This window comes from Cotesia glomerata, linkage group LG1 (assembly GCF_020080835.1).
Source record: "Cotesia glomerata isolate CgM1 linkage group LG1, MPM_Cglom_v2.3, whole genome shotgun sequence".
Taxonomy (NCBI): Eukaryota; Metazoa; Arthropoda; class Insecta; order Hymenoptera; family Braconidae; genus Cotesia; species Cotesia glomerata.
Window position 1 is genome coordinate 18,991,955 of NC_058158.1, and position 19,928 is coordinate 19,011,882.

Sequence of the window (19,928 nt, forward strand, 5' to 3'; positions counted from 1 at the left end):
AAGAAAGACGGGCCCTTTACCATCGAAAGAGGTCAACTACACTGAGCGCTGAAGAACGAAGACAGAAGAACGGCAGCACAGAATCTCGCGATGGCAACTTGAGTGGGACGCCGCAGCAAAAGGAAGATGGACACACCGCCTCATACCAAAGATCGACGTTTGGCTGAGCCGAAACCATGGTGAAGTCAACTATTACCTAACGCAGATGTTGTCAGGACATGGGTGCTTTCGAGAGTATCTGCACCGCTTTAAGCACGACGATTCTCCGGAGTGCCCGTCTTGTCCAGGGGTTATTGAGGACGCAAGGCACGTTTTCTTTGTGTGTCCACGTTTCGATCCTCAGCGTGAGGAGTTAGAGAGGATCCTGAACTGGAGAATCCAACCAGAGACAATAGTAGATGCAATGTTGTCGAATCAAACTGCTTGGAACGCTACAAGCACTTTTGCCACAGAAGTGCTTACAGAGCTGCGTTCCATTGAAAGAAAAAGAGCAAATGACAGAAACTAGAAGGAAGGAAAAATAACACCTTAGCCACCAGAAGGAATAGCAGTAGCTAGATCCTCCCCTCACGAAGTAATGCCTGACGGCGGTTTCCATGAGGGATTAGAGGAAAGAAGAAAAGGGGTTTAGGGTTTAGTGGGTAGGGGCGTTAGGGTCGAGTTTTAGTATGACGCTGTGTCGAGTCGCCACATATCCAGGCCGAACAGCTATGCCTGGAATCCGTAAGAAGGATTCCCCCCCCTAAGATAAAAAAAAAAAAAAAAAAACACACACACATACACACACACACACACACACTCACACACACAAACACACACAAACACACACACATACACACACACACATACACAGACATAGTGACAACCTCGCGGGAGTAGTCAGGGAAGCTTCCTCTGACCTTCAAACGTCGAGATCGGATATAAACTCGATTTTTGCAAAACGGGGTGAAAACAATAACTTCCCGATTTTTAAAAATCTTCGATTTTCTTAGCGGGAATTTAAAAATTTTTTTCTAAATGTTTTTTTGGAATAACCTTTGAACAGTTCTACCGACCAGTTCTAAAAACTTATCAGCTCTTAACCTCAAAAAAACCACGTCGATCACCGCCAAACCGGTCAAAATTGGTTAATTTGTTCGAGAGTTTACGTGAACGAAGAAAACCGAAAAAAGTGTTTTTTCGGAATTACATTGAAATTTCTAGTTCGATCAATTTAAACTTAAAGATTCTTTATGAGGCTAAAAAAACTGGATCGAATGCCGCCAACTGCGTGGAAATCGGTTGATTTATTCGAAAGTTAGTGCGCTTTGAAAATTCAAAAAATAGTGTTCTACGAAACTTCTATCAGACTTTTGAAGTCGACGAGCACAACAGTAAAAAAATGAAATTTTAGAAATTTTTAAATAAAGCTATTCTAATCCCATAAAAAAAATTTCAGCCGAATCTGTCGAAAAGTTGTTTCATGCTGAAACTACCTTAACCCTTTAATGTTCTAGAAGCGTAATGAATCTCACAAGGAAACTCTCTCCGGTGTCCCTCTCCGATTTCGATGAAACTGAGAAATGTTATTCTTCGTCGAAATCTAAGAGACAAGTATTTTTTTTTATCTGCGGAAAAACATTTCTAGGGGGTGAAACTAGCCCTCAAAGTTTAGCCTCCAAAGGGGTATTTTTCAAGTTTCGCATACTTGCAGTTTAAATAATCGAATGGGACCAATTGCATAATTTTAAGGGTGGAAAATAATGGAAAATGCTTTTGGTTTGATAATGAAACAATGAATAGAACAAAAGTTATAAGGGTTGAAAATCACAAAACTTTTATAAAAAAAAAACTATTTAATGGATTTCAACGAAACCAACGGCAATCAAAAGAGAAAAAAAAGTAGAGAATACGTCTTTCGGGGTTTTCCTGAAAAATTAAGTTTAGGAGGTGAACACCCCTTAAGCATATCTACATTAGCCACCAAGAAAATATCGTTTTTTATACTAATTTTGATATGAATTTATCAATAATAATTTTTTTGTATATTTCTAGCATTTAGAAAATAATAATAATATTATATTTCAATATTTTACTTACTTTTCTACTTCTCATAACAAATTTAATTTTGTGTATCGGGACATCAAATATTATAAATGTCATGTAATGTGAATCTGCTTTGGAAAAAAAATAGAAAGAATGCTTATAATATATGCTTTATTGTAATCAGTTTTAATTTAACAAGAATTCACAAATGATTTTTTACAAAAATATTGAAAAAAATATCTAGTATTTCTGATGTTTATGAAATTTAATATTTAAATTTATCATTTTGTCATATGCAGATCTATTCAATATATGTTTTGCAATCGTGATGTTCATGAAAAAAATTTTGAAAACACAACGGCTTTTTGCACCATGAACAGCGGATAATTGCTATATTTTGACAACCAGGAACCTCACAATGAGAACTGCATGATCCGTGAAATGCAAAATCCACAGGATTTTCGAACTCATCCGGTTTTACTTCTGTGTTGCCACTTTTGTACCACAATTACTTGAATAAATTTATGTATCGAGGAGATGAAAATTGGATATGTGTAAGTGATTAAAATTTTATAATGTTATTTCGTAAATGCAAGTTTATGTCCAAATTCATCAAAACTGTACGATCCGAAAAATATAGAACAAAATTTTTCCATCCTCGGAATCCAAAAATATCAAGCGTTTGAATTTTCCCATTTGCACCTTTTGGTAAGATCATAACTTCAGTATCCTTATTTGTTAGTTTAACGCTTTGTACAACTTAAGGACAATGCCCAGTCCATGAGTCAGTTAGTGATAAAGATTTTGGACCCACGTTTGAAAAAAACACCCTCTCCAACCAAATTTTGAAATGATCTGAAAATTAAAAAATATGAAATACTTTTATCAACAATTACTTATGCGCAAAACAGAAAAAAAATAAAGAATAATTCGTACCTGATGTAAGTTTTCCTGATTTTGATGCTTCTATGTATACATTATGAGGTCTTAAAAGTGTTGTTTCAACTATTGGTCCAAATTTACCATTCAGTTCTTTTAGAAACAAAAAAAGTATCGTACAATTTTAAATTATTCATTTATTAAAAAAAAACACGATTATAATATTGAACTATCAAGGATGGAGTACATCGCAGTGACTAAACTAATCTCGAAATTATACATTTATTTATACTATGTTGTTTATCATATTACTGATTCATATATACTAAAAATGGACACTGTTATGCATTAATGTGTTAAGTGCTATGGAAACCCTATGTACTTAACACACTATTGCATAACAGAGTCCAAATATAAGTATCTATTTTTTTTGTATGGAATAACAATGAATGATTATTATGATTATAATGAAGCATTATAAGCATTTATTTTTTTTTTAAAGCAGATTCACATTACATGACATTTATAATATTTGATGTCCCGATACACAAAATTAAGTTTGGTATGAGAAGTAGAAAAGTAAGTAAAATATTGAAATATAATATTATTATTATTCTCTAAATGCTAGAAATATACAAAAAAATTATTATTGATGAATTCATACCAAAATTAGTATAAAAAACGATATTTTATTGGTGGCTAATGTAGATATGCTTAAAAGGAGTTCACCTCCTAAACTTTATTTTTTGAAAAAACCCCGAAAGACGTATTCTCTACTTTTTTTTTCTTTTTTCGATTGCCGTTGGTTTCGTTGAAATCCATCGAGTAGTTTTTTCTTTATAAAAGTTTTGTGATTTTCAACCCTTATAACTTTTGTTCTATTCATTGTTTCATTATAAAACCAAAAGCATTTTCCATAATTTTCCACCCTAAAAATTATGCAATTGGTCCCATTCGATTATTCAAACTGCAAGTATGCGAAACTTGAAAAATACCCCTTTCAAGTTTCACCTTTCAAGGAAGCTAAACTTTGAAGGGTAGTTTCACCCCCTAGAAATGTTTTTTCGCAGATAAAAAAAATACGTGTCTCTTAGATTTCGACGAATAATAACATATCTCAGTTCCATCGAAATCGGAGAGGGACACCGGAGAGAGTTTCCTTGTCAGTGTGAGCTGTTAGGGGAGAGAGCCAATTATAGTCCGTTATGCGGTTGTGTGAAATACGGTTTAGTTGTAGTTGTGTGCCCATGCGTCTATTTCTACTACTTTTCTGGCTCCCTTTCTAGGTAACAGACTATAGCTCTCTCATTTAAAGAAAAAGACATATGACTCGAATTATGAGTGGGGATTCAAGACCGAACATTAAAGGGTTATGTGCCTAGGTATGGAATTAGCAGAAAGTTGTAGAGATGGCCTTCAAGGTTAACCGTTTTCCTAATTTTTAACTTCCCGCTAAGAAAATCGAAGATTTTCAAAAATCGGGTTATTTTTTTCACCCCGTTTTACGAGAATCGAGTTTTCATCGAATCTCGACGTTTTGAGGTCCTAGGAAGCTTCCCTGACTATTCCCGCGGTGGTGTCTGTATGTATGTGTTTTTTTTTTTTTTTTTTTTTTTGTTTTAAAGGGGGGGAATCCTTTTTACGGATTCTAGGCATAGTTGTTTGGCCTGGATATGTGGCGACTCGACGCAGTGTCATACTAAAACTCGACGCTAGCGCCCGTACCCACTAAACCCTAAACCCCTTTTCCTCTTTCCCCTAATCCCTCATGGAAACCGCCGTTAGGCATTACTTCGTGAGGGGAGGATCTAGCTACTGCTCTTTCTTCTGGTAGCTAAGGTGTTATTTTACCTTTCTTCTAGTTGTTATTTGCTCTTCTTCTTTCGATGGAACGCAAGTCTATAAGGAGTATGTATGTGTGTGTGTGTGTGTGTGTGTGTATGTGTGTGTGTGTGTGTGTGTGTGTGTGTGTGTGTGTGTGTGTGTGTGTGTGTGTGTGTGTGTGTGTGTGTATGGATGTATGTAAACCTCTTATAACTTTTGAACGGCTTGACCGATTTGATCGTCGTTGGTGCCATTCAAAAGAGCTTGACCAAACTTAGATTTTGTATATACTTTGGAATGATTCGGACCGGTAGATTTTGAGAAATCGCAAAAAAACTACAAAAAAAATTTTTTTCAAAAGTGGTTTTTTTGGAATAACTTTTAAACGACTTTACCGATCAATACCAAAAACCAATCAGCTCTAAACATAAAAAAACCACGTCGATTGCCGCCAGTCCGGTCAAAAACGGTTGATCCGTTCGTGTTATCGTTGACGAAAGAAAACCAAAAAAATTGTTTTTTCGGAATTACTCCGAAGTTTTTTGCTCTATCAACATCAACTTAAAAATTTGCCATGAAGCTTAAAAAACTGCGTTGAATGCAACCAACCACCTGAAAATCGGTTCATTCATTCAAAAGTTATTCGATTTGAAAATTCAAAAAATAGTGTTTTGTAAAATACCTATTGAACGTTTGAGCTCGAAGCGCTCAAAAGCATTTAAAAGCTATTTTTCGAGCTTGGAAAGCTTTAAATAATACACAAATTGTATTTATTAGCTCGAAGAGCTCTAAAACGTCATAAGTTCAATTTCAAGCGTTTTGTTTAGGTATAGAATTGGCGGGCAGTTGCAGGGATGGCCTTCAGGGTCAACCGTTTTCTTAATTTTTTTGTACGGATTTTTTTAAAACACAAACTAAGAATATCACAATTGTTGGGCAGTCTTGAGTCAGTCAATTTATCTGACTCAAAACCAAAAAAAAATGTATTTTATGTTATATTATCTTTGTTTGACATTGTTTAGATAAAGGAAACATTTCAATGAATCGGCTAATACAATAGACATAAAATACATCAGAGCAATAAGGTTAGACTAATCTCATTATAATAATTAATGTTAATTGCAGAGGACAATAAAAGCATCAAATATGTCGCGAGTTCTGCGAAGCTAATAAAAGCACACAGGGTATTCAGCAAAACTCGTGTTAGTTGTGTCGGCGCTGATGTTGTATTTCATGAGTGTAGTTTACAATGGTTCAACACTAGTTTCTAGGATGTAAGCCAGTGACGCGAAAATCAAGCGCGAAAAAATTTTAATCTAAAAAATCATATCAAGAAAATTCGTTAAGCCGATTATTTACAAGTACTTTTAATTTTTTTAGTGAAAAATGTAATTAGATATTCACAACAATTGGACATGATTTTAATATTAATTTAAATTGAGAAATATTACAAATAAATTTTGAGTACTGTAAGAATGAATAATTTATACATGACCTTTAAGTCTAACATAAAAAATCTAACTCATGTATATTTGAAACTTACAAAACCAGCAATATCTGTAGATTAACTAGTCTAAAAAATATAACTGCCGTCGGATTTTCGTGAGTCCGATGAAAAACAATTTTTGGGTTCGACTTTTTCACGTAGATCTAATAAATTAGTTTTTGTAAACGTAAAAAATAAATTTTTTCCCGATTTTATATTTTAAGAGGCTGTATGTACTAAATTTTGAAAGTTACGACAAATTATTTAATCTAAAAAATTGGGGCAACAGTTGACCCTAAAAACCATCCCTGCAACTTCCCGCTGATTCCGTTAATACCGGGCCGCTTTTTTTGAGCTCTTCGAGCTCAAAAATACAATTTGTGTAATCTTTTGAGCTCTCCGAGCTCAAACAGATACCTTTTCTATGATTTTAAGCTCTTTGAGCTAAAAAGTCTGATAGAAGTTTCATAGAACATTTCACGCAGTTTTTTAAACCTCATACAGATTTTCTAAGTTTTAATTGGTCAAATTGTAAATTTCAGGGTAACTCCGAAAAAACAATTTTTTTGGTTTTCTTTCGTTCACGATATCTCTCGAAGGAACCAACCGATTTTGACCGGACTGGCGGCGATCGACGTAATTTTTCAAGGTTAAGAGTTGATTAGTTTTTGAAATCGATTGATACAGTCGTTTATAAGTTATCCCAAAAAAAAAACCACTTCTAAAAAAAGTTTTTTTTCTATTTTTTTTTTTTAGATTTCTCCAAATTTCTCAAAATCTATCGGTCTAAATTGGTTCAAATTAACAGAAAATCTAAGTTTGGTGAAGCCCTTTCGAATGGCACCAACCGCGATTAAATCGGTTCAACCGTTCAAAAGTTATAAGTAGTTTACATACTTACACACACATACACACACACACACACACACCTGCGGCAGAGGAGAAACTGCTACCAGGCACGTCTCCCCGTAGCGGATGGGAGAACGCTCGCTGTTCTTGGATAACACAAGGTCTCTAAGTTGATGAGGTACAGAGGGTAGGAGCCAAATAAAATACGCTCCCGTGGACAAAACTCCCCCCCCCCCCCTTTAATGGGTCGTCCACACTAAATGACCTAGCAAGACGATCGTTCTCTGCTGTAACTCACTGGGAGTGTCCGGAACCCGTGTCGATTATTTCCGACGATGCAGGCTACGGCTGATGTGAGCTTGCTCTGCCGAGGTGTAAGTTGCAGTAGCGGATCAGGAGCCAGCCACTTCGGGCCTTGATCAGGAAGTACGCAGTAAGTGTTAAAGATCGGAATCTTCACCGGCCCGAGCGAGTCTAGTCCGTCCGTGTATTCCGGGACTCGCTAAGTGTCGGCTAGGCCTCAGGGAACTGGGGTAGGATTAATATCTCTGAGGGTACACCCGTTCCTAGTTATGACAACCCGCTCGACTCCGTACGATGCGCTGGTAAATCAAAAAGTATGAGTAATTTACAGGAAACAAACAAGAGTGGAAACTGGCTTCATGCTAAGCAGCGATTAAAGCAAGCGCTGAAATGAAGAGAACGCAAGCGCTAGAGCGCCTCGAAAAGCTGACCATTAAGCTGCAAGAGTTTGTCCAAACTAAGGTCAATATCCACAAGGAGATAAAGACCAAGACAACCGGTGTAGTCAATGCTCTTGGAAGATTCAAGAAACTGGACGAAGAATGGCAGTCATCACGACGACGCATTCAAACTGAAGTTGAGACGGAAGAAGAAATGGACACTGGAGCCGACAGTGACGGCGAATCTGCTGCTGAGGACAAGGCTGAAACTGACACAAGGCCTGGAAAGAGAAAGGACCAAAATTCGCCAGAGCCAACCGACAAAGTCACAAAGAAGAAGGACTTGAAAAAAAGCCCTCCCCAACGACTGGCAGGGCAGGGCAACGAACCTTAGAGGGCGACTCATTGGGAAAAAGAACAGTCTAAGAAGGAAAAGAGGAAGCTAGCTAGAGAGTAACTCTTAAACCCTAAGCGGGAAAAACCACGCAAATGGATCAGTCTTGACGCACTGATCATCCGCCCGGCCAAGAAAACAAAGTATGCCGAGATTCTGCGTCGCATATAGCAGGACGTCCTAGATGAGCAGGTTCGTTCAACGGTAGATAAAATCAACAAGACCAGAAGTGGCGACTTGTTGATTACGATTTCGAGGAAAAGCACTGACAAAGGCCAAGCCCTCCAAAAGACGATCGCAGACATCCTTAAGAAGGAAGCCAAAGTGATCTGCAAAGGACCACAGGAGACCATCGAGATCCGAGATGTCGATGACAACACGACGAAAGAGCATATTCAGACTGCTTTAAAAAGGGAAGCTGGAGAAAGTTGTGAAATCCCACTAGAGGCAATCAAAATCCGTAAAGCCTTTAGGGGTACGCAGACAGCCACAGTGTTACTACCAGCAGCTGCAGCACAAAAGTTACTGGAGAGAAACTGCAAAGGTTCTGGGTTCGAATCCCAGTCCGAGCTATCTAATAATTTTTTCTAGCATATTCTATGAACTCACATTAAGATGATCCTCTCCACATTCCTTTCTCAATCCTTTCCTACCAATATCCTGTCACGTGAATGTGGAACGCTTCACGTAATAATTACCGTAACTCCTATTCTTTCTCGCTTCACAGCATTATTTATATTTGTATAGCCCAGAACTTATATACGTGACTGAATAAAGTAGTCAGTACTTGTCTTGGATAGCTTAACTGGAGAGCCCTTGGCGCGTTTAATATGGCCATATTAAAGCAAATTTTAAGGGAGTTGGGAAAGAACGGATAGGGGAAAGGGGGGACCTACTCAGTGGGAATTTTTCCGTAATTGAAAAAATAATCAGACAGCCCAGACTGGGAATCGAACCCAGATCTTTCGGTTACGCGCCAAGGGCTCTACCAGTTATCCGAGCTATCCGGTTATACAAGCTATCCGAGACAAGTACTGACTACTTTATTCAGTTACGTATACGCCCAGAACCTACACCAAAGAAGACGCAAGTTCTATTGTAGATCTCACTGTCAGTAGCAGCCTCACCAGAGGTAATATGAACTGGAAGGTGATGGATATCTACACAGCCAGCGACCACAACGCGATTCTCTAGGAAATATCAAACGTCCAGAGCCCGAGAAGACCTAAAAAGCAACTTAACACCATTGGTTGGAAGGTAAAAACTCTTGACCAAAGTGCATTGTTAGTAGCTCTCAATAGTGACCAGATTATCGCGGGCTGCACAGAAGAGAAGACAAAGGACCTGATGAAAAGAGTGACCCAGGCTTGTGACGCCAGTATGTCTCGTAGACGTGGCATGAACACAAGACCTTCCGTTCACTGGTGGAACGACCACATCAGCCCCCTTCGTAAAGAGTGTCATCAGAAGAGAAGAATATCTCGGCGTGGCTACCGACGACCTAACTCTGCGGAACTGGTCGTAAAGTACAAAAAAGCCCGTGGATCCCTGAACAAAGCCATCAAAGATAGCAAAAGAAAATGCTGGAAAGAGCTCATCAACGAGGTGGACAGAGATTTGTGGGGTAGGCCGTATAAGGTAGTCATGACCCATCTTAAAAACCAGCTAATGCTATCACCCACGTGTCTTCAACTCCTACAGAAGATCGTAAACGCGTTGTTCTCCGAACAAAGCGAGTTTAACTACCTATTAGCGCAGAATGAAATGGATGACATTCCATCTGTCACGGAAGAAGAACTGATGGAGGCTTGTAATCGTGTAGGGAACAATAAAGCGCCGAGATTGGACGGGGTCTCCAATATTGCTTTAAAAACAACTATAAAAGCAGTGCCATCATTGTTCTTGGATGTCTACGACACATGCCTCAAGAAAGAGATTTTCCCTCGGAAGTGGAAGCAGCAACGACTAGTACTACTTCCAAAACGGAAAAAGCCACCAGAAGAACCATCATCTTATCGACTACTTTGTATGTTAGACACGGCAGGTAAAATATTTGAGCGTATAATCCACCAAAGAATAGAAGCAGTTGTCGATCCACTCCTGTCAGATAACCAGTATGGTTTTCGGAAAGGACGATCCACCCTAGACGAAATCAATCTGGTTGTTGCAACGGCCAAGGAGGCAATCGAAGGGATCAGATGGAAGGGTGGAGCGAAGAAGTACTGCTTGGTGGCCACTTAGGACATCAAAAATGCTTTCAACTCCGCCAACTGGGACTGCATTATGCAAGCCCTGGAAAAGAAAAACGTACCAGGATACCTACATAGGATAGTGGCTAGCTACTTCACGAACAGAATCCTGAGATACGACACGAAGAATGGTCCAAAAGAGTATGATATTACCGGAGGTGTACCCCAGGGTTCCGTTCTGGGTCCACTTCTGTGGAATGTCATGTATGGCCTGCTGAGACTGACTCTTCCAAGAAGTGTCAAGCATGTTGCATATGCAGATGATGTAGCTGTCGTAAACGTTGCTAAACACCTAGATGAGATAAACCACATGTTTGGTATCACCTTCGAGAAAGTTTACCGGTGGATGGACTCAATGAATCTACAACTGGCTAAACAGAAGACTAAGGCTGTGCTTATTACCAGCAGAAAAGTGATAGAGACCATAAAGCTGAAAGTCGGAGAACAAGAAATCACATCACAACCATATGTCCGATATCTGGGAGTGATGCTTGATGCCTGACTCAACTTTAAGCAGCAAGTCGAACACGTGAGTGCAAAAGCATCAGCAGTGGTAGCTAGCTCAGCACGACTGATGCCAAACGTCGGGGGCCCAAAGCAGAGCAGAAGACTGCTGCTATCATCTGTAGTCACATCAATGCTTACTTACGGAATATCTATCTGGGCGGACGCACTAGAGAAGCAAGAATCATGGAGAAAGGCTGGAGCAGTCTACCGTCTGAGTGCCTTAAGAGTAGCAAGCGCTTTCCGTACAATATCTATGGAAGCAGTGTGTGTCATTTCCGGAACTTTGCCTCTCAGAGTCTTAGCTGAGGAAAGACGAATCCTTCACCAACGAAAGAAGTCAACCACACTAAGCGCTGAGGAGCTTAGAACAGAAGAACGGCAGAAGAGCATAAGTCGATTAGAACTACAGTGGGATGCCACAGTGAAGGGTAGGTGGACTCATCGTTCCATATCAAGGATCATTGTTTGGCTAAACCGGAGTCACGGTGAGGTCAACTATTATCTTACGTAGATGTTATCAGGACACGGCTGTTTCCGGGCGTATCTCCACCGCTTTAAGCATGATAATTCCCCAGAGTGCCCGTCCTGCCCAGGAGTCAATAGAGATGCAGAGCACGTCTTCTTTGAGTGCCCACGTTTTTATCCACAGCGAGATGAGCTGGAGAATATCCTGAAGAGGAAAATCTAACCAGAGACAATAGTAGAAGCAATGCTGTCATCAGAGGCTGCCTGGAACGCCACGAACACGTTTGTCACGAAAGTCCTCTCAGACCTGCGGTCCATAGAAAGAAGAAGAGCGAATGACGCCAATTAGAAGGAGGAAAGAATAACACCTTAGCCACCAGAAGAAAGAGCAGTAGCTAGATCCTCCCCTCACGAAGTAATGCCTGACGGCAGTTTCCATGAGGGATTAGGGGAAAGAGGAAAACGGGTTTAGGGTTTAGTGTATAAGGGCGCTAGCGTCAAGTTTAAGTATGACACTGCGTCGAGTCGCCACATATCCAGGCCAAACAGCTATGCCTAGAATCCGTAAAAAGGATTCCCCCCCGAAAAAAAAAAAAAAAAAAAAAAAAACATACACAGACACACACACACACACACACACACACACACACACACACACACACACACACACAGACATAGCGACACCCTCGCGGAAATAGTCAGGAAAGCTTCCTAGGACATCAAAACGTCGAGATCTGATGAAAACTCGATTTTCGAAAAACGGGTTAAAACCAATAACTTCCCGATTTTTCGAAAATCTTCGATTTTCTTAGCAGGAAGTTAAAAATTGTAGGGCATAAAATTTCTTACAAAATTTTTTCTTACATTTTTTATCTATTATCAATAATTTAGGCGCTAGGTGAGTTTTAGTGTTATTTTTACGAAATTTCAATCTTAGAAGTGATTTGTGTGGAAATCTAATCGAGTTACGGATTCGACTCGGACTTGACTCGAAATACCTTTTTTGTAGCAAATTTGATCTGTCACAAGAGCCAACAAGTCAAAATGCAGAATAAACATTTAAATACGGTGAGCGGACGGAAAAAGTTAGAAAAAAATATTTTTCAATGTTATTTAAGTGGAAAAATTAAAAAATAAGTTAGCAAAGGGTTGAAATCGGAATTAAGAGCTGCCACATTGTTAAAAATTTTTTTAAAATTACAATCATATTACGTAACAAATAATGAGTGAAATTACAAATCAGTGTATAGTTATGCGAAATAAAATACAATTTATGTAAATTTTCAACACCTCCCAGGAAATCTACTAAGATATATTGTTCTTTTACAATTTTCATATATAAACCTTACACGCATTGTAATAATACATCACCGTTCGTCAATTTTTAAGAAAAAGCTTTTTAATTTTGCAAACATTATTTGTGATCTGATTCGGTATAAGTATGTTGAGATGTTAAACCACTTATAATAATAATCTATTCTAATATTATAAAGAGGAAAGATTTGATTGTTTGTTTGTTTGCATTGAATAGGCTCCGACACTACTGAATCGATTCGGAAAATTCTTCCACTGTTGGGAAGCTACACTATCCCCGGGTGACATAAGCTGTATTATATTATAATTAATTTTAAAATTTTCATTAAGGTAGTTAGGCCCAAAAAGCAAAAATTCAAGAAATCTCCCAAACTCCGTATAGAAGTAGTTAATTACATAATACACACGCTGTTAAAATTTAGAAACAATTTACCACGTCTAACTGAAAATATTTGCAATTGAAAATGACATTTTTACACAGGTGGTATGGGATAAGAGAGAGGAAACCGCGAAGTTTTATTATTTTTGTATTGAAGAAATTTTAAGAATTTCACGAAAAACTAATATTACTTAGATTAATACATGTATAACTACCTTACAAAATTCTGGAATTCCCTACCACATAGTTTTTGAAAAATCATTGATAAACTAGTAAAGTAAACAAATAAAGTCATGCGTGGAAGTAAGTGAGCAATAGCCCGTAAGAGAGGTAACACTAGCGCGTGACGAAGACAGCAGTAGCATAAGCTATAGGTTGGGAAAGAACTACCTTAAATACCCATGCGAAGCCAGGGCGGACGGCTAGTGAAATATAATTTTAAACAAATTAAAAATAAATAAATAAATTCAAGCGAAGTGATAAGTTAGAAAATTCAACTTTAAAACAATACTACCCAAATGAACAATCATACTCATAATTGAATAAATAATAAAAATTGTAATTAAACAAATTATAGTTAGAACAGAAGATGGAATAACCATGGAAATAGTTGTAAATTATTATTTTAAGAATAATCAAAAAGAGGTTATAAATGGATAAATAATAGAACGCAACGAGATGATAGATGAAATATTACGAACACTTTGCATTAACAATAACGAAAATATTAAAACAATTATGACATTCAAATTTATAAATCTCAAAGTAAAATATAAAATTGTAAACTGTAAAGGAAAATAAAAAGGAAAGATACAAAGCCTAGAGAACTTGTAATTGGTTTGTGTATCCCACTTAACGTTAGAATTTGAACAACGCTTTTTTGTTTTAAGCTTGACGTTAACGAAAAATAATTCAATTACGAGTTAGCCACGGAACGAAGACGTTCTTATTTGAGTCTTCCTTTTTCAATAAATATTCTTTGTCCTCGGTCTATTAGTCGAAGACTAGGATCGAATAAATTAAGTAAAAAAATATGTCCACCTGGACATAAGAAGAATTATAAATTATTTGGAAGTATTAAGATTTTATAAAGTAAAATAAGCAAATATAATATTTATTTGATCTTAATTGTTGCCTTACGGTGTTACAATTACCCTTTATAGCCTGAGTATGGCTTTACAAAAAATCTTTTTCTCCCTTCTTACTTCTTCAACATCAGTCGCTCAAAATAACAAAAACAAAAAGAAAATATAAACAATAAAAATTATTAAAAACTGTCACGTCATTTCCTTCTCCCTCACTCTTTCCAACCACCCTTTCATCCACTCTGTTGCTCCTTTTTACAGGTTCCTGAATTGTTCCGTACTTCCTTCCCAGCTCTTAATCTTCTCACATTTACTTATTGCATGCTCCAAAGTTTCACTTTCCTTATTACATAGCCTGCACTTTTTTTCTTGTTCTTCCAACCGGTATCTGCTGCCTTTCCATTCACTTCCGCATCTTATTTTTGCTGCTATTCTTTTTTTCTCCAGTTTCCAACCCTTCTCTTTCCACCAATATTCCACTACCCGTTCAACTATTCTTTTTCTATAATCCTGGTTGAAACTCGAGTTCTCAATCCCTGACCTTCTCTCCTGTTTTTGTGCTGCAGAGTCTCTCTCCCTCATCTTTCTACTTATTTCTTTTCCCTCCAGCCACTCCAATTCCAAACTCGCTGATGACCATCCACATCTCATGAGATAACTTTTCCTCTCTACATCTCTTATTCTTCCTAAAGACTTCCTTCTACCTCTCTCTTCACAGCACCTTCTCACCAACATCCTTCCCTCCTTAAATCTTAGCATTTCCTCAAACTTTAGAGCTCTGTATCCTGTATTGACTCTTATTTTTTCCAGGTCTAGCTCCTCCCTCACTATATACTTTGGTACCTGTCTTCCTACCCCCAATATCTATCTTCCACACTGCTCCTGCAACCTTTCCACCTCCTTCTTCTCACTCCAGCCCCATACTTTCGCTCCATACATCAGGATACTTTTCACTATGCTGTGGAAAAGGAGCATCCTCCATTTAAGTCTCCCTCCGAATTTCCTCTCTCCTATTCCCCATACTCTTCTCATTGCCTGTCTCGCTTTCCTTACCATTTCCTTGACGTGATCCTTTGCACCATTATTCCTCATGAAAATGTATCCAAAATAACTGAAATTCTTTACCTCCTCTATCTCCTCTCCCTCCCACTTCCAGGTTCTCTTCTTTCTTCTTCCTCTCCCTCCTCTTTTACTGAATTTCATCATTTTAGTCTTCCCTACAATGATCTCGAGCTTTTTCCTCCTGAACTACCTCTCACCTAGCTTCATCATTTCCTTCATCCCTTCTTTGCTTTCCGCCACTATAGCTGTGTCGTCCGCATATGCCAGTGTACAGATCATCCTCCCTTCCAAAACTGCCCCTCCCACTTGTCTCCTTCTCATATAGTCCTCTATATCTGCCGCATATATATTAAAGAGGGTAGGGCTCAAAGGACATCCCTGTCTCACTCCCTTTTTCGTCCAGAACTCCTCCGATAGTTTGTCTCCTTATATATCCTCCTCACCTGCTCGATAAGTCCCTCCTCTAATCCTATTTTTTCCATTGCCTTCAATAGCTCCATTCTGTCTAGTTTATCGAAAGCCGCTCTCAAGTCCAAAAACAAAAAATATGCGGCTTTTCCTTTCTCCCTAATTACCTTGTATATCCAGTGCTTCAGGGTGTATACATGGTCCATGCATCCTCTCCCCTTCGTGAACCCCGCTAGGTTTTCCTCAAACCCTCCTTTCTTTTCTACCGACATCAGGGTTCTCTCATTCACGATCAAGGCATATATTTTATACGCCGTGCTTGTAAGAATCACCTCCCTGTAGTTATCTAAACATTCCTTTTCCCCTTTCCTGAAGATCGAAGTTATGGTCCCTTCCCTCCACTCTTCAGGAAAGTATTCCCCTCTCCACACTTCTTTTATAATCTCTCTTATTCTCCACCTGAATTTTCCTCTTCCGTAAATCCACGCTTCATTTTTTATCCTATCCCCTCCTTCCGCTTTCCCTTTCTTCAGCTTCGCAATCATCCCATCACTTTCCTCATCCGTTGGTTCTGCTTCCCATTTACTGTCTCCCATCCTGCCTACTTTCTTCAGGATCTCTGGTTTTTCTTTTACCCCACCTAGCCCTTTCATAAAGTGGTTTTTCCACTCTTCTATTGTGAACTTTTCCGATATCCTCTCTCTCTTCTTTAGATCTCTTCCCAGAGACTCCCAAGCCTGTTTCTCATTCCTAATCTTCCCAAGTTTTTTCTCCATCTTTTTTACCCAGATCTTTTTCTTCCCCTCTAAAAGTTCTCTATAATTCCTCCTCAGCTTAGTCAACGGCCCTGCTCCCCTTTTCTTCTTTGATTCTCTGTTCAAATCTCTTTTTGCTCGCCTGCACTCCTCATCCCACCATCCCTTTGTCCCTCTGTTGTTCTTTATTAGTTTCATGACACAACATTTTTCCACCTGTTCTTTCAGTTCTCTCTACCTTCCTTCCCCACTCTGTTCTTTTCACTCTATGTTTTCCTCCTTCTCTTCATACCTTTTCGAGTCTTTACGACTCCAGCATTGAAGCCAACGTTCTTTCACCTCTTTTTTCTTTAGTTTATTTTGTCGCCCGCTGACTCCTTCTTTTAGCTCTACTATTATCGGTTGGTGGTCCGAGTCGATCCGAGTTCCTACTTTTAATCCCCTAATCTCCTCCCAGGATTCTAAGTTCATTATCCCATAGTCAATGACTGATTTAGATTCCTCTCTCTCAAATGTCTATTCGCCTCCTTCCATTCCTTCCTTATCCCCATTTATAATTATCCACCCCCTTTTGTCAACCCAATCTAACAACATTCGGCTTTCTCTATTTACTACTACGTCTTTAGACCACCTTTTCTCTCCCCCATTCAGTTCTTCAACACTCCCTTCCTCTCCCGTCCTTGCGTTCCAATCACCACCTATAATCATTCTCCCTTCCAGCTCCTCAATCCACTCGTCTTATTCCTCCAGCATCTCTTTCTTTCCTCCTTCGTTGTATATCGTGATTACATTCCACAGTTTTCTATTCACCATCACCTTCCGACATATAGCTCCATCTTTCTGTTCCTGTTTCTTGTCCTTTTCTAATCCTCTTTTTACTCCCGAGAAGATTCCCCCCTTTGCTCTTTCTCTTTTACATTCTCTCCTCGCAGGTTCATACTTCCATACCCAATCTTTGGGCAGTCTCTTTTCCCACTACCCCCATTCCTTCTCCTCTACCCACGTCTCTGACAGGCCTACGATGTCAAACTCTCGAAGATAGTCCCAAAATTCCTGATCTTTTCCTTTTACCCCTGCCACATTCCAAAACACATACTTTACTCCCATGCCCACTGTTTCTTTTACGCTTCCTCTCCCCTTTTGTTTCATTGTCTGGCCACGAGCACTTTTCCTTCCACTTTCCATACCCATAGCACGCCGTCCAGCCAAAGTTTCCGAAACCCCACTTTTACCTCTTTCACTACCTCCTTATTTCTAGCAATCCGTGCTCTTCTATGCAGTTCTTTCTGAGCATTTCTTTCCTTTCTCGTTTTGTCGCTCTCTATGAAGATCTTTTTCCCTTTTAGCCTTCCTTTCTTCTCCATAATCTCTTTTTTGCCTGCTCCCATCATCATTCTTACCCATACCATTTTCGTCCCCTCCTTTCCGATCTTTTTCACTCCTTCTATATCTTATATCTCGCTTTCCACCCCAAGCTCATCTCTAAAGAATTTTGCCACCTCCTCCTTACCGGTATCTTCTCCTTTATCCCATCCAATGATAACCAGATTTTTCCTCCTTTTCTTTTTTTCTTTCTCCTCCAACCATTTTTCTTCTACTTCCAGCTTTCTGTCTCCGGCCTTTTCTTCCAGAATCCTCACCCTGTCCGGAAGAGCTAGACTTAACTGCCTCATTTTGTTTATCTCCGCTTCCACCTTTTCTAACCTATCCTCCATTGCTTTTTCTTTCACCGCCATCTCCGTTTCTATCTCCTTCCACTTTTGGTTATTACCTCTACATCCTGCTTGCATTTCTGCCGATAATTTGTCCACTTTCAGCTCCAATTCCTGATTTTTCTTTTCTATTTTTGCAAACTCCTTCTTTAGGTCATCGAAATGCTTCTTTCTATCTTTTTTCTCTTTGTCCAACTTCTCAAGCACCTTTTAAAACCACTGACTTATCATTTTTTTTATCCCGTTCTCCTTCTTTCCTTGTGTTACCAATCTCACTTTCTGCTCTCTTTCACTTTCTTCCATCCCTCTACGCTTGAATCCCTCAATGCGTGCCCAGTCTCTTATGTCCTTTCCATTTAAGTCTCCCAAGCTGCTAGCTCTTAACTTCTTCCAAGACGCTTCTTTCAGGTCTCTCCCTCGGCCTTTAACTACTGTAATGTCTCCCTCACTTACTCGATTTTGAATTCCGTCGCCCTCCAACTCCACCAGTAATAATTCTAGCGGTTCACCCGAATCACTCTGTGTCTCCCTCTCTGAGCCATTTTCCTCACTCACTACACTCCCCGTCTCCTTTACCGACTAAGTACTCATTTCCTCCCTTTGCTCCTCCATTCCCCTGGCCCGCACTCTGACCTAACCTCCAACACCACACCCCGTACTTTATTTGCCTAAAAAACCACTCAATTAAGTCTCCCGCACTCAGCTTATTATCTAAACCTCTATTCCTCTGTTTTCCACTTCACCTGCTTTATTCACTATTAATACAAATTCCACCTCATCTCTTATCTCACCTTTTCTATAGCGCACTGATGTCACACCGATCGCTTTCCATCGACTTTCCTATTAAGAATTTATAATACTATTGAATAACATTGAATTCTGACGTGGAAATTGAAATATTATTTTGACATTAAAATATATTTGAAAGGATAAAAAATGTCTGACACTTTTTAATGTATTTGAATTACATAATATTCTGAAAAGAATTAATTGTATTTCAAAGAATTTAAAGCAATTAATATTTTGATTCTTTTTAATCATATGGTATTATTTTGTATAATCAGTGTTCTTTTTGTTACAGATTTCAGCAATAACAAGGTTTTGCAAGGTAAATATGGATGGAAAAATTTGAACGCTTATTAATTTTTATGTCACTAATATTGCATGCATTGTAATATGGTAAGTATCCTCGTGCGTCGTGTGAGGCCAGTAGCTGCTTAATATTTTGAGTCAACTAGAAAGTTCGGCGCCAGAAACAGTTACAGCTGCTTTAAATTTCTTGTTATCATGTGCTAGACTCGCAGGGTCGTGTAGTGAATGAAGCGACTTAATACTAAGTTAAATTAGAGGCATAGATTAAATTATGAACGAACGGCATAATAATTCACAAGCTTAAAAAGAGAAAATAAGCAAGAAAACTATAATTGACAAAAAATTTTCTTCTCTCTGGACGGAAAGTATCAACTTTCATCCCGCTGCACTGAACAAAGTTGCCACTTTCCGTCTTCGTCGAGCAGAAAAATAGTATACACACCTTGAGCAGTAAATAAAGAAGCCTCAAATTACATGTTTGTCGACTTCAGCTTAGAATCATAACCCTTCGCAATAGAATCATAACCCTATTACTTAGTCTAGTCAACAAGTTCAAAAACGTGAAAAATAGAGATAAAGGTCCTAAAAATATGAGCGATGGCTCATTCGATTCGGAATCACCTCTAGAAAAATGTTTTTGAAGGATTTTGGTGCAGGTAAAAAATTGCAATTGTTATTAACAAAATAAGATGGAAAAAAAACGATATTTCGTTTTTTGTTAATAACTCGAAAAATATTAATATTTAAGCAATTTTGAAAA

The 19,928-nt window shown here is 38.6% G+C and overlaps 1 protein-coding gene across 1 annotated transcript in view; it reads left to right on the forward strand.

Moving 5' to 3' along the window:
• The window catches only part of LOC123263793 (neurexin-3-like), a 763,584-nt gene that overhangs the window by 224,488 nt on the left and 519,168 nt on the right, over positions 1 to 19,928 (forward strand). Inside the window, exon 5 of the mRNA XM_044726803.1 lies at positions 19,158 to 19,184. Within this exon, the coding sequence (XP_044582738.1) occupies positions 19,158 to 19,184 (27 nt within the window). The remainder of the gene's footprint in view (positions 1 to 19,157; positions 19,185 to 19,928) is intronic.